Here is a 24,211-nt window from a genome sequence, read left to right as displayed (position 1 = left end):
CAGCACGTTCTCCGTGTTCTCCAGTTCCAGGCTCCAGACTCCTCCAAGTGCGAGTTCCCACAGCTACCAAAGGTCCTTATCCAATCCAGATGCTGCTCTCATGCTGTTAAACAGCTTGAGTGAAGCATCTGGATTGGCTGGAGCAGGCTGCCTCAGCGCTCCAAAGGGCACTGGAGGCATCTGCATGCTCTCCAACCCAGCTGTCTAAGACAACTGGGTTGGAGAGTTTGAACTGTGCATGTCGTTCTGGCCGTAGCAAGGTAGCCGGTCAACCCGACATGCGCACTTCAAACTAAAGGGGCCATTCGTGTTTGCTAGCAATCAGGAGCAATGACGCACTGGCCCAGCCCTGCCCTCTCTGTTTGGCACAAAGCTGGAAAAATAAAATGGTAGTAAAATCTTTTTATTACCATTTTATTTTTGCAGCTTTGTACGCAGCACTGTGTATGGGGCAGTGCTCCTCCGTGCCTATGGAGGAACTGACGCTGTTTTAAGCGACCCTAGACACTGGACTGAAGATATACAATTTCAACTCGGTCAGAGAAAAGTTTGCATTATGTGGATAAAAAATTGTGAAATAAGCGTATTTCATGGTACGTGATTTTTGCACCAAGGAAATTAGGCAGGCCTGATCTTTGGATTGAGAACCAGAAGCCAACGTAGAAACTTTTGCAATTTTAGCCCCATGGTACACGTTACAAAACAAATGAGCGCTGCCTGCTGCTCCTGTTTTTTGTTTGTGGAGTGTGATCTTGCTGCAGCAAATGTGAGAACCAGCTCTTAATATCATAATGCAGAAAAAAATATTTCAACTTCATTGTGCTTCAGACCGGTCCAGATCAGTCACGATCCAGATGGGATCTTGGGGCCAGGTTATACCAGGGTCGGACTGGCCTACAGGGCAATCAGCAGTGCCTGGAGGGCTGGTCTGACAGGTTAGTCTAAAGTCTGTTTGTCTTAGCTGTTTGTGGGCCTATTTTATGATCCAGTTGTTTCCTGCTGTTTCCTTAATAATGCAACAAACATTGACTGCAGCAAGCTCAAATCAATGCAGTCTTCCATACCTTGCAAAACGTATACAGCGTGTCCTTAAAAGTTCAAAACTGCTTCAGTTTGCAAACATGGGGCACCTGTTTAGCAACCCAATTCACTAATGGAAGCCGCTTGTATTTTGGTGTCTGGGCCTTATCTCTGTCCCAGTCCGACCCTGGGTTATACAGCCATCATTGGGTTAGACCAGCGGTACTCAAAGTACGGCCCGCGGGCCAGTTGCGGCCCGCCAGCCCTTTCCATGCGGCCCTCGTGTAAAACAACAGACAGTTGGCAATCAACTGCAATTCCGCCTGTTGTTATTCCTCGGGGGCCGCATTCACTGGGTAAAGGAGCATCCGCAAAACCAGTGCCTCGCAAGCAGAGGCGCAACTAGAGCTAAATTTCGGCGGCGGGGGGAGGGGGGGGGCTTGAATCTTTAAGCTTTAGGCAGAGTGGAGCTGATTTCGGGGGGGGGGGGGCTGAATCTTTAAGCAATAGGCAGAGTGGCGCTGCAGGGCCTCTTAGAAGGGGTGAAACAGCGAGGCCTCATTAACATGCAAATGGTCTTTTAAAGACCTGTGAAGTGCTCGGGTGCGGCTGTGTTGTGCAGGGAGGCTGTCTCATCCCGGCTGCCACACGCGACGGGGGTGGGGGGGGGGGCTGAAGCCCTTTGAGTCCAATGGGTGTTGCGCGCCTGATGGCCTGTGTTACCCAAGCAACCTCTCGCAGATCCTCTGCCCTTAAAACTCGATGGGAGATAAGACGAGTGAACAGCAACGCAAGGACCAGCTTTTTCAGCAGTCTCTCCTCTGCGGGCCGCACACCACCGTAGGCATCTCTTATGCCTCTCACCAGGGCCCACGAGCCTCGATTTGCTCCTACCCCTCTGTGGCGAACAGGCTAGCATCGCTGGTGCTGCCCTACCTGCGGCCTCACAATGCGGCCTCCCCAAACTCACCCAAGCCCGGGAAGCTGTCTCATCCCGAGCTGCCACACAGAGAGAGGGAGGGAGACAGCGAGAGGGAGGGAGACAGCGAGAGGGAGGGAGACAGAGAGAGAGAGAGATCGAGAGGGAGGGAGACAGAGGGAGGGAGAGAGGGAGGGAGAGAGAGGGAGAGGGAGACAGAGGGACACAGAGGGAGACAGGGTGACAGAAAGAGGGAGACAGGGAGACAGAGAGGGAGACAGGGAGAGAGAGAGGGAGACAGGGAGAGAGAGAGGGAGACGGGGAGAGAGAGAGGGAAACAGGGAGAGAGAGAGGGAAACAGGGAGAGAGAGAGGGAAACAGGGAGAGAGAGGGAGACAAAGGGAGGGAGACAGAGGGAGATGGAGGGAGACAGAGGGAGATGGAGGGAGACAGAGGGAGACAAAGGGAGGGAGACAGAGGGAGGGGGAGACAGAGAGAGGGGGAGACAGAGAGTGAGGGAGTGAGACAGGGAGGGAGGGAGACAGAGAGGGAGGGAGACAAAGGGACACAGACAGAGGGAGACCGAGAGAGAGAGGGAGACCGGGAGAGAGAGAGTGAGACCGGGAGAGAGAGAGTCCCTGTTTGGCAGTATGTCGTACGACCAAATGGGCTGCTCTATATGAGACAGCACGTTGCGTACGATATACTGCCAAACAAGGACTCGGGGAACTTTCATTTGCATACTACTGACTGTGTGAGCCTCTGAGGAAGAGAGTCATCGAAACGCGTCGGGCTCAGTCAGGTGTGAATAATTACAAGCAAGCGCGACGAACCATACCTAATAAAAGCTTGTGGGGAAAAGCAGCTTGTGTTCAAGTGCGGTTCTTCTGATGGACAAATCCCCAATGAACTGTATACATATGTGTGTGTGTGTATGCTGGGTCTGGTGGCTCAGTGGACGAATGCGTCCGCTGCAGGGGTCTGTGTTCAACCTCATGGTCATTTTTTTTTAGTTGCTCTAGCCCCGCCCCCTCCACCACTGACCCCGCCCCCACAGGTGCGGCCCTCGGCCACAAACCACACTGTAAATTTGGCCCCCGAGAGAAAGTTTGTGAGTACCCCTGGGTTAGACCCTACTTGGTCGCCTGCTTCACCCTTTCTAATCCAAGTGCAAGCAGTACTTGAAATGGAAAAATAGAAGTGCCGGTACTCTGTACTAGAGTACCTGCTTGTTTCTGAGAAGTGCCGTTACTCTCCAATTAAAAGTATAGCATTTTTCTTGAAAAGTGCCGGTACTTTCCCTCTCAAACTAAAAAAGTGCCTATTCTCTGTACCGGAGAGTACCGGCGCATTTAAAGCATTGAGTGCAAGTCTAGGAGATAGGGCTAGCAAGCAGTACGAGGACAGAGGAAGGACGAAGTGAAGGGAGGGCGACTAAAAAGGGATGAAAGGTACAAGGAGGAATAGGGATGAAAGATTAAAAAAAAACAGTAAACAAAAGCATACTCTTTAATGAACCGCAAAAACGCAATGGAAATAATTGCAGGGCCTTTAGAGTACAGCGCGGTTCAAACACGGTGGCCTCCCACTTCAGGGAGATAAAAAGTAAGACCTATGAAGAGCAGAGGGTCCTCGCGTTCGCTTTTCGTGCAGTAGATACAGCACTGTCCGGTGTCAACACTCACGCGACAGCTCGTTAATAGAATCTAGTTTCCAAGCATGCGGTGCTAAGTTTATGATCCCGGCCCCTCTTGAGTACAAACATTAGGCAGCCCGCGTCGTCTGACGAGAAAAGCGCCCCTGGAAAATGAATTACGGGATCTAAAGGTCACCCGTTAGCACAACATCACGGCTGAAGGAGCACTGAAAATGCCACTGCATTCATTTCCCCTGCAGTACAAGGTTTCGCCTCAGCTCGCCCTCAAGGAGAACACCCTTGCCTCTATTAAACTGTGTCCCCAGAGCCGAATTCGATTTAAGTTAACTCTATTAAAGCCCTATTGATTAAAAAACACAAGGAAAAGCAGGGACATCCAATTTGGTTGCAGTTAAGTACCATCCTGATGCTGTCTGGGTGTTTTAAAGCCCTCTATGGACAGACACCATGTCTGTCCGTGTTCTCCAGCCGTAGCTTTAATTTTCAGTGTTTTAGCCCTTTATGTGGCAGAGTTTAGCAGTTGGGGCACAAAAGATTTATTAAAATCTATATATTGGCTTTTTCTTCCTAGTCTTTCACAGTTCAAGCCATTTTTCTGCTTTTCAAAATTAAAAAAAACAAAACTATAGAAGTACCACAAATGAGCACAGTAATGATTACTACTATCTCAGACATGTAGAACAATGTATGCATGTGAAATGTGAAGCAGGTGTACGACTCCAGATGTAGAAATGTCATGTCAATGAACAGTTAACCATTTATATTTTTTTTACATCTTAAGTGAATGGAGAGGGCGGCATTCATGGTGAACATTTGGTATACTATCAGGGCCGGACTGGCTGTAGCGGGCACCGGGCATTATTCTGGTGGGCTGGAAGGGTGGGGGCTGGGTTTGGAGCGGTGGGGGCCGTTTTTGTTACTGGGGGCCGTTTTTGCAGCCGTGCTGCAATATCAGCCCCCTGTAACAAAAGCAGCAGCAGTGCTTCACACTAGCTCCTCCCCTCCTCGGGCAGGTCCGCCTGAATCGCCAGGGCTGGTTTGTGTTCCCAGTCCGGCCCTGTATATTATACTTCCTTGAAGGGATTTGAGGTCAGCCTCCTTAAACTATTAGCTTATTTTGTTCCAGAACATTCAACCATTGGAAATCATATCTTGGATCCACTCATAAAAGTATTTATGTCTCAATGTTTTTATGTTGGGTGTGTGAGTGTGTTAATATGGAAATCGATACTTTCATCGATAAAAATGAAATCTCATCCTAATTATTAGAATCGCTCGTTCTGAACTCCATATCAACCTCAACTCACAAATATGTAGTCAAGCAGTCCCTGAGATCTAGGCCCAGGATTACTGATTGATAGGTCACAGGTGGGAGAGTGCGTGGCTGGCAGGCAAGCGCTCTGGCAGGAAGCTCTTGATGAATCCCACAGATAGGAGCAGAAACATTACAATGGTCATGGGTGATTGCCCCAATAAAGCACACATGCTGAAGGGGGTACGCGCTCCTAAAAATACCATTTAGTCAGATGCCACATGAGTTAGGAACACATAACCAATCAGGACCTAGCACACGTAGTGATCATGCGCTCCCCATGCTGGACATCAGGACACGGTATCTACTGGCCACACTGGGTCCACACGAGCTCAAGACCCACCTGTACTAACCAGTTGAACATTTATGACTTCAAAGGCAGAAACCAACATTCTTCACCATATATGGTATGCCGGAAGCTTTTTTGGCCTGTTGTGTTTTGTATATAAGAAGGATGCCAACTGATTGTAAATTGAGACAGTCCTCAGACCCCATGCCTGTAACTGTTCTCATGGCCGTAATGTTTAATTGAACAAACTGTTCCTGTTTTGCCAAACGCCTCTTGTCTTCTGTTTTTTTCGAACCAGTTCCTACTCAAGCAACAAGTGGATCTATTTATCTTACAGTAAAATGTTTGAAGAACTATTTGACATCTGAAATCAGTTGATGGTTTGCAAATGGTAATAGGGGGTGAGAGCTGACAGACACACTCTGGCTAAGTAATGCATTCCCTTGTGATAAATCTTCCCTTACCAAAATGGTGAACAGAAAAATAGAATCCATAGATCTATTACTTTGAAGACAAATGCAATTTTATCTTTTCGCCAAATGTTACCACACTCAGGTTACCCTCAACCCCCACCCTAGGGAACCTTACCTGACCTTCCATTTGCACTTGACAAGTGCCGATACAAGTCCCCCTGACCTGTTCTCATCTTCCCAACCTTTTCTGTATGTCCATCAGTTTTGCTCTCAGAGTTCTGAATTAGCTCATCCACTTCCTCCACCATTTTTAAGTTATACATTCTGTTTCTTGACATAATTTGGAGCATTGCCGGGAAATTCTATTGTACCTTGACCCCAAGAGTTTTTAGTTCATCCTTCTTTTGTACTAATTCCCTTTGTTGACTTTCTGTGAGCCTGCAAATATCTAATTGCATCTGGAATGTGAAGGTTTAGGCCTGAAAAGCCTTAACTTTAAGGTCCTTTGCTAAAATCTGCCCTTTCACAGTGATCTGGATACTTCCTCATTCTTAAAAGCTATTTCTCTTAACAATTTGATAAATAAAGTCATTATATCAGTACTGTCTGATGATTGATGATTCGAGGACCTTTAGAATTCTTAAACTGTGCCTTTTGGATTCTCTCTCCAACCTTTAAAGATGTTCTAAGAAGGACTGATATTCTCTTTTTTAATGAATGCCTGAGCATTTTAAGTAATCCTAAACATACACTTCAGCTGTATGACAGAATATCAAGAATGTTGCAATACAAGTATTTTGATTAGAAAATGTCAAGGGCAAAACTAGCAACCTAACCTGCTTATGATGTAAAGTACAATAATATAGATTATAAATACATTCTGGTGACAAACATTGACATTACATACATAAGTATATGTTTTTAAAATAATCTAACATTATACTAACTCTTAAAAAGTAAGCTAATGATTTATCAAAATATTTATTACAATTTACAATATATATATATATATATAATATAACCATGTAAATATAAGTAAAACAAATTTGAAAATAATAATTAAACATATGTAACTTTATAATGATTTTAAACAAAGAAAACATGCTAAAATACAGTTAATAAATAAATACTTTTAAATGTAAATACAAATACATTATTAATAACATTAAAAAGGAATACAACATAAAAATATACATTATTCATTAATTAATTAAAACATTTAAGATAATCACTAAACCTTAAAAGAAAATTTACAAAATTGCTAAAACAAATATTACTCAAACAATAAAACACAAAATAACACCTGAAAAAACATATTTGAAAACAAAAATATAACATTTCAATGAATATACACTTTAAATTTAGAAAATTTAGAAACAAAATCATAGACAATTTAAAACCAATACATCCAATCAAATCAAAAAACATATTGAAATCATGTACACACATTCTGTTGTAAATATAATACCAAACCACATTGATAAAAATAGAAATACTTTGGGGAGAAGAGGAAAAACTATTTACAATTCTAATTCAAAAATAATAAACATTAAATCCATTTAAAAATCAAACATACAATTATAGCTAATAAAAACATAAAAACACATAAAGTAGAGAGAAATTACATTTAATATTACCGCTCCCACCTAAAAAACATAAGGTAATGTGTCGGACATTGGCGGGGTCAGATTTACTATTTCCACACCAAGCCTAACACAATTGAAGAAAGTGTTAGATTTCGGACCATTCAGATTAGCAATTTTCCCTCCAACATAAACAACAGTAGGGAAAATGTTGGACTTTTGAAGGGTCAGATTTACTAGTTCCACTTTCAAGAAATAGAAGAAAACTGATATTAACAATAGAACCTAATATATTAAACAAATTCAATAATTAAAATAAACTAATTAAAAAAATATGATTTCAAAAATCATAACAACCACATCACATTAATTATATTTGATAAATGCACAGCTAACAAGGTAAAGAGAAAATTCAAACTCACAATATACAAAATTAAGTAGTGATTACTTTTATTGTAAAAATAAAACAAAGTATGAATGATTGCAATTGAGTGTAATACTACATATATATATATATATATGACAAATAATGCATAAGCTTCATATAAAATATTTAAATACAATATTTACATAACTAATACATTATTGTATCAGTTAATAATTAATAAATTATGACATAAAAAATATATACTTCATTATAAAACCTACAACTCACTGGAAGAAAATTATAATAAAAATAATTATTAAAATCTATCCTACATAATAAATAAAAACACATTATACTTAAAACAAATTAACCGATTAAAATGCCATAAATGAGCAAATAAAAAGAAATATCTAATGATACATAAGACTAACACATGCATTACAATCATATATTCTATCAATTATAAATATTATTACAAATTTAAAAAATATGAAAATAAACACGTACAAACTTTATGTATAATTATTATTTATTTGATTTACATAAATATTATTTAATTAACCAATGAATAACAATATATAAATAAACTTACACGGCATTTAAGTCCAACTGCCCCACTCGGCAATGACAAGGAACAACCACCTCAAAGCTAAAACCTTGTATATGCAAAAAACTTCGGACTCTTCTAAACTTTTACGCTGACACGAAGGGAGCTCACGAAAACGGCACTTGTCAAAAAACAATATAGGCTGCGCGCCTAGACATTCTGGCTGCACCCATCTCAATTACAAAATATCAAATTCTTCCTTTTTAAACAAGCAAGAATACTTCCGCCACTATGGATTGGTCACAACGGCACAAAACCACAGAAGCCGCTTGCAACCAACAGTCTAGCTTTTAACTGTCACATCCACCGGACGGCGCCGCTCAAAATTGCTCTAAGAGCCTGTAGTCGCATGGATCTGAACATAGACTCTTTTGGGCCACACAACGATTCATCTTTTAGTTTATGGAAAGCGCTAATGATGCCTAATTATTAGAATGCACTTTTTAGCCTCATGAAATGTTTCTAATGTTTTAAAGCAATTTTAATCAAATTTATTGACAAAAAGGTTGTACTAGATAAAATTGTATTTTAAGTTCGTTTACATGTATATATGCTGATTGCAATGGTTTTAATTAACTGAGCAATAAAGAATTACTTACTTACTTAAAATATATATATAAATAAACAATCTAAACATGTATATTTTAAAACACTTTCCACTCTACTCCCCTGCAAGCCCTACAATCCACCAAAAATACACAACACTCAAAATTAAATTAAATAATTTACTATAAATATACTTCTACACAAAAAATAAACTCAACTAAAAATATGCAAGTAAATATAAATATGAATATTAATAAGATATAGCACTCAAACTAATAAAACATCACAAAACACAAAATAAATGATATTCAATGATTTTAAACAAAACTATATTAAATACATTGATATTTTACTAAAGTAAATAAAACAATATCCTTACCTCCATATTATGTCCCATGATACTTAGTATATCACAATATTTTTCCAACTATATTAACGTTCAACAATAGTCAATAATAAGGCAGGACACCTAACCTCCACAAATAAGTCTTCTAATGTTTTATTCCTTTGGGCTAGATAAATGGACTCAGATCAACTTTACATACTCTTACTGAGGATCATGAACACATTTTACAATTCACAGAAGAAAGACTCTCCAGCTTAGAAGCATAGCTTTCCTATCCGACTGAACCGCCCTCGATTACATGCATGAAAGAGTCTCATCTCTAGATAATTGTTAGTCTTCATCAGCACCTGACTCTAATGTTCCATCCTTATCCTGCAGGTGTTGTTTGCTCAAGACTGAGAATCTGTTTAGAGTTTTTAGCAACCTGATCGCCTTCAGTAGCACTTTTAAGTGCTGTAAACACATTTTGACTACATTGGAGACAGAGTCATTGCCTCAATTTGTCCTAAGTTTTACACCCAATTTATAGTAACAGTTACATGAACCTTTTCACTAAATGTCTCAAGACCTTTGTCTGGATGCTCCATCTCTAACAGCAGTGACTCCTCTGCAACTGTATCCTGCACTACCTGCAAGTTATTTAGACTGGGCTCTAATACAAGAAGTGTATATCATACTACTTCAACTTGATCTTTAGAAAGAGTAGCTGATTCTGTACCAGTATTATTGTCCTTGAGTGACATCCCTAAACGTGAATCCACCTTCAAGGAAGATCTCACTGATGGAGTAACCCCCGGAGTCCTTTTAATTTGAGGTTTATTCTAGATGAGAGAAGAGAACCCCAGACTGTTGAGCTGGTCCATCTTCCTACAGGGTATGGACTTTACTGTAGAACACAGACCTGGGACTGACCATGCTAATGCAGATGGCCTTTCCAGGTTCTTCCACTTAGATGATGATAACCACCAGGACAAGGGTTAGTTGCTCATCATCTTTCATCTGGAAGGGGGCATGTAAGGAAATGCCTCATTTTGCATGTTCACTCTCACAGTTTTGACTCATGCTGCTGCTTTTTCGACTCTGAGAGTGCACTGAGGCCTGCTAGCCAGACCTCTGTCCCTGTCCTAAGAGTGAGTACAGTTGCCAACTATCTACCAGCCCTTGCACAAACCTTTTTTTTTATATGCGAAAAAGTGACATACCAGCGACGCAAGGGACTTGTAAATAAGCCTGTTAGTATGTAAGGCTAACGAAAGGACATTCATTTTCTGTTTTTCTTTTTTCTGTTTGTTATTTGAGGCAGTAAATCAGAGAAATCAGTTTCAAATGCCTTTGTGCTTTATCAGAGAAATATTTTCCAACCCTACTACAGCTGTGGGAGACCCTCAGTATATCTGCATCACAATGAACTCCATAACCTAGCATACATTTATGTTTTTAGGTTTATTGTATGGCGTTTTATGCTTACCTTAGTTCTCGAGAACACTGGAGGGCTGTCATTTACACCCACTACATTAATAATTACGGTGGCAGTGTCGGTGAGACCTGCAAGTGAAAGAAACAAGCAATCAAAGTTGTAGATAAGCCTACAGGAGAAGGAGCAGATTAATTAAAGTGAAGCCAATTGGCATTTTTTATTTGAGGTCTTCATTTAGATAATAACAATTTTTATTTTTATTCTTTTGGTTGGCTTCTGGTAGCTGCCATGTACCCGACCCCGCAGAGTACAAATGTGCTGCTCATTTTGACACATTAAGGATGGTTTGTTTTGTACAAAAGAGATCATTGAAATGGGAAGCTCAGAGAACAAGAAAGCTTTTACATTCCACTTTCCTTTTGGAAAAATGCTCTCTACAGTGACAGGAGCTGAACGTTTCAACAGTAATCACACTGTGCAAATGGCACAGACGGGGCGTGGGAAGCATGAAAGCCTGGCCCGCACTGACAGCGAGGGAAGGATGAAAGCCTGACCCCTCATAGACTAAGTGAGGAAAGCATGAAAGCCTGACCCCTCACTGACAGTGAGGGAATAATGAAAGCCTGACCCCTCATAGACTGAGTGAGGAAAGCATGAAAGCCTGACCCCTCACTGACAGCGAGGGATGGATGAAAGCCTGACCCCTCACAGACTGAGAGAGGGAAGCATGAAAGCCTGACCCCTCACAGACAGCGAGGGAAGCATGAAAGCCTGACCCCTCACAGTCTAAGCAAGGGAAGCATGAACGCCTGACCCCTCACAGACTGAGTGAGGGAAGAATGAAAGCATGACCCCTCACTGACAGCGAGGGAAGCATGACAGCCTGACCCCTTACAGACTGAGCGAGGGAAGCATGAAAGTCTGACCCCTCACAGACTGAGCGAGGGAAGCATCAAAGCCTGACCCCTCACAGACTGAGCGAGGAAAGCATGAAAGCCTGACCCCTCATAGACCGAGCAAGGGAAGCATGAAAGCCTGACCCCTCACAGACTGAGCGAGGGAAACATCAAAGCATGACTCCTCACAGACAGTGAGGGAAGCATGAAATCCTGACCCCTCACAGACTGAGAGAGGAATGCATGAAAGCCTGACCCCTCACAGACAGCGAGGAAAGCATGAAGCTTGACCCCTCACAGACTGAGCAAGGGAAGCATGAAAGCCTGACCCCTCATAGACTGAGCGAGGGAAGCATGAAAGCCTGACCCTTCACAGACTGAGAGAGGAAAGCATGAAAGCCTGACCCCTCACAGACTGAGCAAGAGAAGCATAAAAGCCTGACCCCTCACAGACTGAGTGAGGGAATCATGAAAGCCTGACTCCTCACAGACTGAGTGAGGGAAGCATCAAAGCCTGACCCCTCACAGACTGAGAGAGGAAAGCATGAAAGCCTGACCCTTCGCAGACTGAGAGAGGAAAGCATGATAGCCTGACCCCTCACAGACTGAAAGAGGAAAGCATGACATCCTGACCCCTCACAGACTGAGAGAGGAAAGCATGAAAGCCTGACCCCTTACACCACCTTAATCCACCCCTTGCTTTCTGCAGGTGTGTGCCATGGGAAACATCCATTACAACGCAGTCATTACAACGACCTACCTTTACAACGCAACTGTTACAATGCAACTGCCTTTACATCGCATGCCATTACAATGCACGCCATTACAACGCATGTCACTACAACGCATGCCATTACAATGCATACCATTACAATGCATGCCATTATAAAATAAGTCATAGAGATGTTTTTTAATACTAGGGTGGGTATGAGTTTTGGGGTGCATGGGAATAGTAATTTTTACTCCTACACTATCCAACACTTTCCCTACTATTGCACTCACTGGAGAGGGAATAGTAATTTTTACCCCTACACTATCCAACACTTACCCTACTGTTGCCCTAAAAGTATTATGCGTTGTAATGGTATGCGATGTAATGGAATGCGTTGTAATGGTAGTTTTTAAAAATGCGTTGTAAAAACATGCAATGTAATGGTAGTTGTGATGTAAATACTGAGTTGTAAAAACATGCATTGTAACTGCATGCGTTGTAGCATCATATATTCGTTTGCCACATCACAGGTAGTTTTGTGTAAATAGTGCCGGATGGTGTATGGTACAGCACAATTTTCCTAATACAAAAGGGTGAAACAGTCTAAGGTTTTGAAGGCAGTTCTGACAGGAGTTTGCCAAATATTTCAATACTTCTTTGTCCAATGTTCAAACCCCAGTGTGGACAGTCTATTCCCCAAAATCTTTTAAAAATAATGGAATCGAATGATATCTTACAAATCAGCTCAGTTTATCAAACAAAAATTGCCAACAAGCCAAAGGTTTGACCGCCATTTTGATCAATTCTGGAATGAACTGTGACAGTGCTCTAATGTATTGTTCACCACTTTGATTTTCACCAAATATAATTTTCCCTCTCTGCCCATTCCAAATTGATTACTAGTCATATAATTGAAATGAGAATCTAAGTAAAGAGGAATGGTTGGAATCTTAAAAGCTCTCAAATTCCTCAACTCACTGCCTTAGACAGCAGAGCTATCCATCACGTTAACAGTTTTTACAACCTCAACAAAGCCAGATTAATGTGGCCTTTCAGGATGTGGGCTAGCAGAGCAGATAGACACAAATTTATTTTATAAGAATGTTACATAAATGGGCTTCCTTAAATATGGATTAGAAAGGCCTTCACATGTGTCTTGAAATAACAACCGGAGCGGAAAGACTGGGTACTCTCAAACCATGAGAATGATTACATTAAATAAGGAATAAATCTACCCAAATCGTCTTTAGCTATCATTTAAGTATCAGTTTGGAATATTTTAGAAAAGCTCTAATCAGCTTCAAATGATTGGGAAATGTACTCATTTAGTCTTAGAATAAATAAACTGATTGTGTTCCTGGCCCAATAATAAAACTGTAATTTTTTGAAAGCACATTCATTTCCCCCAAATACTAGTTTTTTACATTCGTAAATAAACTCATTTTTTCCAAATGCTAGCATATCATTTTCAGAAAGTACATTCATTTTTACCCTAAATGTCACCATGTCGATTTCAGTAAATTCTTAAATGTTGTCATCAAAAGCCATATAATTTTAGGAAACATTGGCATGCAAGTAATTGCTGTCATGCTCCTAGATATCTCCTAAATATTCCAGTCATTGCTATCGCGTGTTCCTTTGTGATCCATCCTACGCCAGTCAATGCCATAGTCAGCTAAAGTAAGCCACATGAATTGTCAGTCAGTATCATGAGCCCAGTTGCCCCTTCGCAGGTCAGTCAATCCCACGTGCCCATGAATCCCCAAATACTAGTAGCTGCCATATACTCAAGTATACTTCATTGTCTACCGCTAATACCATGTGTTCATGTAGCCCCCATGATCCAGTCAATGTTGTGTTGTGCTTAAGCATGGCTCGTCAATAACTGGTTGAATGTTATCGGTCCAGGTATAGTTCATCAGATACCACACATATGTCATAATTAGAAACAAGCCTAAGTGCAGGACTCCACCACTTGCAATCCTGAGTGGCAGGGTGGCTGAGTATCCAGGATGCTTAGTTTTGATTCCACCACGTCTTTATCTTCCACCAGCATGCACTTCTTGTTTCTTTATGTCACTCTTGCAGGTTCTTATCATTCCCTGATATCTCCCTTTGTTACAGTATTTTCTTTTTCTCATCTTCCCCTTTCTCCCTTTTCTCCCTTTCTCTCCCTTGCTCTGGGTCAAAATCTGATGATGGAAAATAAGCCCTCGTCCCCAAAAATGAGTGCTGGTGCCCACCCCATGCATTCACCTGCGTAAATTAAGCACTTCATTAGTCTAAGCTCGTGATCTCCAACAATCTATTCTGAAGTGTATACGTTGTTGTTTACCTTTCAGTTGACTATTGCACTAATGCATTTTCAATGCTATAGTTGAGCACATGGTGTATTTTGTCCTAGATTACTACCCCACAATTTTTGATAAAAAGGTAAGGAGGGGGTGATCCTGATGGCTGTCACTCATAGAAGGTCCAGATATCTGAGAAGTATAGCTTTTATATACTTCACCCCAGACTCATTTCTGGAATTCTACATCTTTCCACAACTTAGGCATTTATACGTGCAAAATAATAATAAATTGTTAGTGGGAGTTGAGTTCCTCTTTGAGCATTGAAAGAGCTGTGGGAGACTCCAGGCGGGATTCCTTATTTGCTCCAAACTGTATTTGCTCATCAGCAAATAGTTGGTGCCCCCGTCGCACATTTCCTTACATTAACAAAGGGTGCAGCAATTGCTATTCATAAATAAGGAAGTGGACATTCGGTGCAGTGGACGCAGATTGACACCTTTGATATCAATGACTGTCTGCCATCTTAGAACAGCATTTGCTCCACTGGCTAAAATGACAGATGAGGGTGTAATTGTTGCAGGTCTGTCATATTTCCCTGAACTCTGACCAGACGTGATGCTTGAAATGTCCCTCGCCACATACCATCATCATCATAATAACTATATTTCGATCCCCAGGAACATGAAAGTACAACATACCTAAAAGATATAAAAACATCCCGGCAGGGTAAATGTAAAGATCACCAAAGATCGCAAGAAATTATACATTCATTAGAAAAACATTATCATGAAGACCAAAATCTCAAAATACATAATTCTATAAACAAAAAAACACTTTGACAACGTACCTACTACAGATTCAAAGTGCAAAAAATGAGAATGCACATTAAAAACACTTTAAACTAACAAACTAATCAGAGAAAATAAGAAGGACTTGGTGCTGCACATAGATCAACATAAGGTAGCACACATCAAACAGGGGGTCTTAGTCACAACTGCCTAATATGACACTTCCGCTACTGCCAAAAAGACAGTCTAAGAGAGGGGCTGGCGTATACCTCTGTATTGGTACCCCATGCTACAACATTTGCAAATAGCAATAAAGTACTTAGATAGACAACCTCAATAGGACATACAATCTCACAGTTCATTACTCGTATGACAGCTAAAAAACACAACCATAATGTTAAAACCTTAGATGCATTTGCTCCCATCAGCTTGGCACGTTTTTATACTTTAGTGCGGCCAGCACTTTACTATTTTTTACACTGCTCCTGCTTGTACACACTTGCTACGCCAGATCCAAACTGACATTCGGAAACTGGAGATTGATAAAACCATTGGTCTAATTAAACAGGACATAGGCCATCCCTCGATACCGCTCTGAACCAGTTGCTACAAAATGTATTGTTCAGAAGTATTCTGTACCTAAACTGAAGATGCAGCTTACGTGCCAAGGGGGGCATGATTTCATCAATGGTAGATTCAAAACATGGAAATGGTTATACATCAAGGAAATCCCTTGTCATCGAATCTCTATTGGTTACAGCTATTTGGATAGTAGCAAATTCCCAATAGGTTTCTTTCAGACTAGCTTTCGCAATTGAGCACCTCTGCGGGAGTGAGCCAAAGATTCACCAACTCCAATTTCCCCAACAACAATCTTATGGAATTCAGTCAAGGGATATTGCATACACATGCAGGAGACATAAGATCTTTCAGGCCCTCACAATAGGAGCTTAACGCTGCTGTTGACCATAATTGGTGCCAATGTAGGATCATTCTGCGCTCAGCTTTTTGAATAATATTTCTTTGGGTCAAATCTAGACATAATGAAATATTTGGGGCACTTGCAGGCAATCCTACAAGCGATCTGATAAACATGTTTTCTACCGTGATTAAAAAGTGGTATATAGATTTCTAGGACCAGTGCCATGAATTTTGTTTTTAAACTATTCAGTTCCAAGCCCCTCTCTGCAAAAAACATGTGAAAATGACTTAAAAGCTGGTTGAGACCCTGAGGGGATTTTGAAAGTAACAAAGTGTCATCTGCAAAGAAGAGCCTGGCACCCTGTTTCCACCCGTTTTGGGGAATCACGCCCATCCTTGTCCAGGTACTCCACCACCCCATTAATGTAGAGAGAGAAAAGTGTGGGGGCTAAGTCACAGCCCTGCCTGACCCCATATTTAATGCTGAAGGGCTCTGTCACTGTCAATGCTCACCATATCTACCTTGTGCGGAATGTTCTGAGTGGAGCCTTATCAGCATATTGAAAAGATTAGCATGGATGACATTTAATTGAGGATCTTCCAGAGCTTGGGTCTAGGGACCGGTCAAAAGAAGCTTGTAAATCAACAAAGGCAACATACAGTTTGCCCATGTTGATTACCAATGCTTTCCAGTAAATACATGTAAAGCAGAAGACCTGGTCTACAGTACTGAATTTACTTCCTAAACCCACCTGGAATTCAGACAACACTACATGATCCTCTATGCACTCCTGCAGGCGGGCAAGCACTTGTTTACAAAATTCTTTTTGCATTGCCACTATAAGGCTGAAGGGCATATAGTTGCCTGGGTCACTGCGATGGCCCTATTTAAAAACTGGAATTATCTCTGCCCTGTTTCCAGGAGGGTGGGATCTCCATACCTGACTAAATGGAATTGGGTGAAAGATTAATATATGATCTCCAAATTTCCACATTGGCCTAGTATAAGTCATTGGGGATTTTATCAGGCCCTGGGCTCTTACTGCCAAACAGGAGATAATAGCTATCATTATTTAATTTAGCCCAAATTCCAACCTTCTTGACCCACTGCACTTGATGCGTCCCTGATCTAAGAGTGGATCTAGACCATCTTGAGTATAAACACTACCATCCAAATAAAGGTTGCTAAAGTGGGTGACCAAGTGCTGGGGTGGTACACAGAATTCTACATTCCTACTGGTTCCACTAATACATACTACAGCAATTTTCCAAAAAACCTTCTTATCTTTTGTTAGCAGCTCTTCATTTAGATTAGCCCACAGGGAACTCTCCCACTCTCTTTTTACTTTCTCCAGTTCCCTCCTGTAAAACAACCAACACTTTATCAGGGAGTCTCTACAATTGGCCTTAGCTGCTTTTAGAAGATTGGCCTTAGCTTCCCTACATGATTTGTTGTGCCAGGTCACCTCCTTAGGGTTATTTTTCTCAACTCTCCTCTTGGAAGCTAGTGATCCTCTAATCTGAGTATAGAGTAGGTCTTACTCTTCCTGTAATGCCTTTATCCTAGTTTCGGGGTGAGATTTGCCACATTCTCTACTACCTCCCTAGACTTTGCTAGTACTCCCTCAAGCACATCAGGGTTCCTAGGAACCCAATCCCACCTGATGAGTTGTTAGAATGTGAGACATCCCCCAAATCTGGTCGGACTATACTCGGAGGCTTGAGTGCCATGCTGGTCTCCAATATTGGTCACTGTCTGACCTGTCCAGAATATCCATATCCTTTAGGAATGGCCAGAGACTAACATTTAATAAAAAATAATCAATTCTGCTAGAGTGGCCTACTCTATTATAGGTAGCGTTGCCATCTCTGTCCGATAGGGTGCTTCCGTAAGCCGCTTTAAGATAGAAATTGAGCATCAATGCCATTACTTGTGCTGCTCTAGCTGTCCATTTCACATGTGGAAGTTCAATCTATGGAATCTCCCATTGCAAGTCTTGTTCTGATGTCAACTCTGAGACTCCATTGTGGTGTTAAAATCCCCAGCTACAATAACAAAAGGATCACCAGCGAGTTATGCCAGTATAGGCTCCACTATCACATCTGATGGTAGCTTTAAGCTGACCGCTAAGAGATCTGGCGAGTTTGAGCTAATAGAGATTATTTCACATTGAAGCGAGACCTTACCCAAATTGCTAGGGTCTTCCTCTACCTAGCTGTACTGCATTGATGCAAAAGGATGAGTGGACATTTCTGTAGATGGGGAAGCACTCCATGTCTCTTGAAAGAGACAGATATCATGGGCCTCAATGAACTTCCCTCAGTGAGATTCTGACAACATATTTCGTATCCCCATCACAGTCCATGACAGTATTTTGATCCTATTTAATTCATCTTCTCTAGGGTACCCTTCTCTTGTCCTGTCATTCCTACTGCCCAGGGGTGCTTCCAAGCATGGGGCTGTTATTGGTTTGTTGTAACCAGTAGTTAAGTCAAGTCAAATATAACTTTATTTCGGCATCAGCCATAAAAGTATACAATAAATAGATAAAAACATACAAAATATAAAACATCTCCATGGTAGAACAAAAGTCCCATTTAGCAGCAAACATATGTTTAAAATTGCACAGGAGATTCTAAAAAATGCAATATAAACATTAAACACAATTGCCTACTGTTAGAAAATGGGTCATATTTCAATGTGCTACAGTATGAGATCACATAACAGCAATAGCAGCCCTTCTTTTTGCCCACATCAGCCCTAGAAATGTAGCAACTGCACAAGAATACAAAGAGGAAGGATCAGCTCTTAAAATCCTTAATGCTGCACAGTGATTTAGGGTGCCCATCCGCCTACGATGCAAGAAGAGCGAGCCCTCGCATATGCAGGACATACAAAAAATACATGTGGTTCGGGCTCAGGTTGGCCCTCTCAAAAGGGACAATCCTCTGCGGCTGCACCCACCACCTAGCTGCAAACAACTTCACCAGGAGTGACCCCAGGAAAACCAGGTCTATGGTTGATGTTTTGACACAAAAACCGGCCTACAACAGGCTTACAATGTCATTCCCCTCAATCCAATACTGTGTTTTTACTAGTACTGTATGGCTGAAGACTTTTTGTAGGCAGTCAATTAGGCTAATGGGCCTAAAGTTTGTCAGGAGGCTCTTGTCACCCTTCTTGTACAATGGGACTACCTCTGCACCCTGCCACGATTAAAGAACAGGAACACCCATGGCTATTGGTTTGTAAGGATAAGCATATATTCAGCCCAGACCGCTAAATCATGGAAGAATACATCGACTGGGAGACTATCTGCCACCCTACTTCTAGGGAAATTCCCTGTGCTCCCTCAGCTTAGGCAAAATTGCTAATACGTCATTCCTGATATTTAGCAAAAGCTCAGGTTTCTCTGCCACCTGTCGCCATTTAATGCGACATTTGTCAGATGTGCGCTTGATTTCACCTGTGTTAATAAAGGTTGAAGGATCAACCAAAAACATATTGAAAAGAATAGACATTGCAAGACAAAGGATTGTGGTTGCTCTCCAATCGTTCTCGGATTTTCATATCTTCGACTAGATGCCATAGTTTTAATTCCACCAATGTGTAATCAATGCTGCTTTAGGACACATGATTGTTAAAATTATAAGCCCCCCTTGTGGTCTGATTTAGTCCGGCCATTAGTGGCCCTGACTCCCAATTCAATGGTAAATGCTTTCAATTGGAGAGCAGCCTGCGTCCATCTTTTCACTGGGGTGACTTCCAGCTGGGGAATCACCCATAGTTCATCCTCCTCTTTTATAAGTTCAATATCATCTTTGTTGAGGGGCTCAAATGTAGTATTGATGTCCCCTCCAAGAATCAAGTTTGTGACTAAATTATATTTGTCCACGAGGACTTCAAGGGATTGGATCATTGGCAAGGCAGCCCCTCCCTTTTCCCCTCTTGCATAAATGTTAAAAAATGTCACACTATGGTTCTTACTCTTAAATATGTCCACACTATCAGTCGCCAAATGCCGTATGTTACAACTTAGGGAAGCCTTCACCCATTCTAACAACCCACCAACCCGCTCATCTCCAGCCCCTCACTTGGCCTTGCTGGAACATATTATGAAAAGTATCCTAGTTTATACATTGGTTCAGTACACCATGTTTCTTGGAAGAGGCATATGTCGTAATTCTCAATACATTCACTCAATTGAGGTAGCTGCAATTTTGCTTTGAGCCCTGCTGCATTCCAAGAAACTACTGAAGTAACTGGTAGTGGGGAATTCATGCAGGAGATGCAGGAAGGTTGATTATACCCTCGGTAGCATCAGCTGCTTTACTTGTGATGTTCGGTTCCATTAATTTGTGTTCAAGGCGTAATGTATAAACTAGGTCCAGCTTACTTCTTAGCACAGAGGGACTAGAGTTCTTAGAAGATGGATGAATAGCTACAGTACTAAGGTTTTTAACATCGTCAAGTGAAGATGCCACACTGTCTACAATACAAGGGTTCTCTAGGCCTGCCTTGGTATGTAGGTTTGGGCCCCTCAATGTGATGTTATCAGATGAGGATATTAAGATGTTAAGAGATGGTGCGCTAAGTGAAAAGCTAGCATCAATGGTAAAATCTCTGGAGGAGGGTGCAATGGTCAATGTATGCAAGTCTTTACACAAGGCAAAACATACAATAGCCTTCTTTGTTTGAAATTGGTGTAACCAGTATCTCCCACCACCTCATTTACTGCTTCTCATATCTTCTGTTATTCTAAGTGTACTCTGTCCTCCAAGTTACTTAGATCCAGTAAATGCAGCTATTTCTGGAATATGAGTATTTCCTAGATTTGGAGGAACTTGCATATCAGTGCACATTCTATAGCGAATTGAGATTTGAGTGTTACAAATAGTGTGTGAATCTATTGACATCAAACCTACCACCAGGTCTTTGCTAATAAAAAATACCTTAAACATATCAATGAAGCCTAATCCTCTCAACACTATTGATGTCACTCCCGATGATAGAGCAACAATTCTCTACTTCACAAAGCCAGTAGATCACTTTGTTAATTAGAGAATCATGATCTTCCTTGACACCGATAGGCAGTTTAGGGACATGGTTACGGTAGAATGCAATTTGTCTAGCATGACCCAGAAAGCCTGTATAGACCCCCATCGCACACCCTCCCATGAGGGCCTCAGGGATTTGGAAGCAATGGGAAGCGATTCTACAAGGGGAAAAGACTTTCAAGAGGATAGGGTTCCTGGTTTGGCCCCCCTGGACACACGCATGCCCCCATTCCACCCGCCTTTGTTGATAGCTCCCTGGATACCCCAGCTGATGACTCTCAGGATTAATTCTCCCTTGTCGCAACACCTCATCTAGCCTATTATCCAGAGTAGGGGGCAAACATGGAAGGATACGTTCGGGTTGGCCAGTAGAGTCGCAATCTCTGCCTATGGAATTTTGGAGCATCTGTCCTCTCACCAATATCTCACCAAACATACGCTCTTCATGGCTGTTACTGACCCAATCTTTCTTTCCAATACCTGAACAATTTTTTTGAGAGAGGAAACCTCCTCTTTGAGGCCACTAATTAGGACAAAGAGACTTTCGATTGTTTTCAGTCCCCCACCTGATCACCCCCACTCTCAATCATAATCGTCACCACAGAGTGCTGAGAAGCGATTATGGCATTCCATTATTAGAATTTCATGCTCCATAATCACAGCCCCCGGGTCTACAACTTGGTCACTAGTCTTCTGAGGGATTCCAATCGGGTTAGCTGGAACTTCCTGAGTTGTTACTTTCTTGAACATTTGTGGTATATGCTTATTCCTAATACTTGGGTGCGCTGTTGGGGTTACAATGCGATAGATTAACAGCCCCTGTAAGAGTAGTGTTAATAATGTTGTTGCATTCATCAAGCAGGGTATCAATTCTGTCTAAAACGCAATTATCTCCTGCTGATCTTAGAAAGTTTTTGGCTTTACTTGGGCCTCTTGCTCCCTCCATCGTCTTCTTTTTGCCGATAGTATAGATATTGGATAAATATTACACTTGGACAGGTAACACTGCATAGACTAACCCCACAATTTTTGTCGGTAACAGGAATAACTGGATATGACGGGCCCACCTCACAATAAGCCAAAAGACCAGGAAGACCTCCACTCAGGAACTTCAATAGACTCAATATCATAAAAACATACATTTAAATTCCCACCTGAAATAAAAGACAATTTTAGTCCACTTTAAAAAAACACCATAAACAATAGAAAGCACCGGCCAAGTATGAAGTGTTAAAAGTGTGGCCATCAGAGGGGTGGCCCAGCTCAGCCTCCTCCAGGCTCCCCGGGTGTGGACAGGCCCACCTTAGGCCCGCATGCGTTCTGCGTAGTGGGAAAGCTGAGAGTGATATGTAGCAGGATTGTGAGGCCCTGCCCCCTTTCTTGCAGTTATGTGGACTCAGGCACCTCCAGGCACGGTGTGCTATGGGGCAGGGATTCCCCTCCAATAAGGTAAGTTCACGAGGCTTGATACCCACTTCACAAAGCTCCAAACGACCTAGCCACATATATAACACAACTGTTACAAATAAGGTATGAATAGAGCTTGCTGGCACGCTGTCCCATCTCAATATGACTTGTCACTCAATGCATGTTACTTCTCCCCCGCCTTCAGCCTTGGACCCGTTCACCTCATTTATATTTTCAGCTCCTTTCCCCATGTCATCTGTCCTCCTAGCAGACCACTCTCAGCGGATGTCTTCTTCGACCCTGCCTTTTCCTGACCTTGCCACACACAGCCCAGCAATTCCACCAAGGGCTGCATAGAGCACTATGAAGAGAAGCAGAGGCAAGGTTATCCCCAGACATTTTCGAGAGCACCCAAGCCTGTGACTTTGGGAAGAGGAGAAGGTGTCTGCAGGTCCCATCAGCCCACCCTCTCTCTATCCATGCGCAGTGTAGGGACAGGTGTAGTGTGGGTTGTGCAAATGACTCCATGGCTTCCTGATTCTATTCCACTCCACAGTTGTGCAGTGGCGCATACTCAGCAGGTATAAGGGGCAGGTGTACTTTCCAGAGAGGCGCCAAGGAGGAGGTGGGCTGGAGAGATGGACTGGGTGTGTAACCTAATCACACAGCTGCTGTTTGCTTGTTTCTGTCCCAGAGATCAGGCAATGGTAACAGGATCAATGTTAGCCCCACTGTCTTCACTTAAAAGCATGCATTGCTGGGTCACTTGTCCTTTGCTTGTGAATTTCTTTTTAGGAAAGCAAACACACTGCCACAAAAATGAACCTTTGTTGTGTGCCAGCTAAGGTGGGTAAAAACCTTTGCACTGTGCAAGAGCAAACAATATTGGCATAAAGAACGCTTGTATGCATTGTCATTTAATACTAGGCCTGGGCAGAGGAAGTGACAGAAAAATTCAGCCGCGCTCCGTGGAGTTCTACCAGCGACGGAGTATGTTAGGTCAGGCTGCTTACACTGATTTTAAGCACCAGGAGTTTGTTCTGTGCTGTAAAATCCACGTGGACGGCACTCCACATCATGCTGGAGGGCGCTGCTGCTTTCTGCCACTCGAGTAAACATTCTACTCGAGTGGCAGCTTCCTCAACACGAGCGGCAGATTTTTCAACGTGAGCGGTCGCGACCTGCTGCGACCGCCCGCATTGAGAAATTCTGCTGAGAGGAGTTCCAGCGCGATTTTTGTCTCGAGAGCGCTCGCCAACTTACAGTTGGTGAGCCGCGCGAGAGAAAAAACCACACTCCGCATCGCTTCGGGGCGTTTTGCAGAACTCCACGCTCCTCACAGAGCGTGAAGTGGGCAAAACTCCACAAACTCAGTCGGCGGAGTGGAATTCTACGCCCACCCCCATTTAATACATCATCCATCCAAATTAGTCTAAACTCCTTTGTGAGCTTTCCTCTCCCTCATTCCTACTCTCTTAAGTCCTTAACAATTTTAAGTCTGAAGTCCATCTCCCATCACTCAACCTACACAATACAGCAGAGATATGCCAATCCTGCTTCATCTGCAGTTAAGAGACAGCAGTGCTTTAGAAACTTTGCTTAGTGTTGTAGATCACGCGTTTAAAGTGATTTTCATCTTTGTATCAATACTTTATTCGA

General features: G+C 42.2%; 1 protein-coding gene across 1 annotated transcript in view; it reads right to left on the bottom strand.

Annotated features, from left to right (window-relative positions):
• The window catches only part of CDH16 (cadherin 16), a 622,060-nt gene that overhangs the window by 314,804 nt on the left and 283,045 nt on the right, over positions 1–24,211 (bottom strand). Inside the window, exon 11 of the mRNA XM_085637354.1 lies at positions 10,528–10,604. Within this exon, the coding sequence (XP_085493480.1) occupies positions 10,528–10,604 (77 nt within the window). The remainder of the gene's footprint in view (positions 1–10,527; positions 10,605–24,211) is intronic.

Source organism: Triturus cristatus, chromosome 12 (genome assembly GCF_964204655.1).
Source record: "Triturus cristatus chromosome 12, aTriCri1.1, whole genome shotgun sequence".
NCBI lineage: Eukaryota > Metazoa > Chordata > Amphibia > Caudata > Salamandridae > Triturus > Triturus cristatus.
Note: the sequence above shows the minus strand (reverse complement) of the source record. Positions and strands in the feature narration are given on the sequence as shown.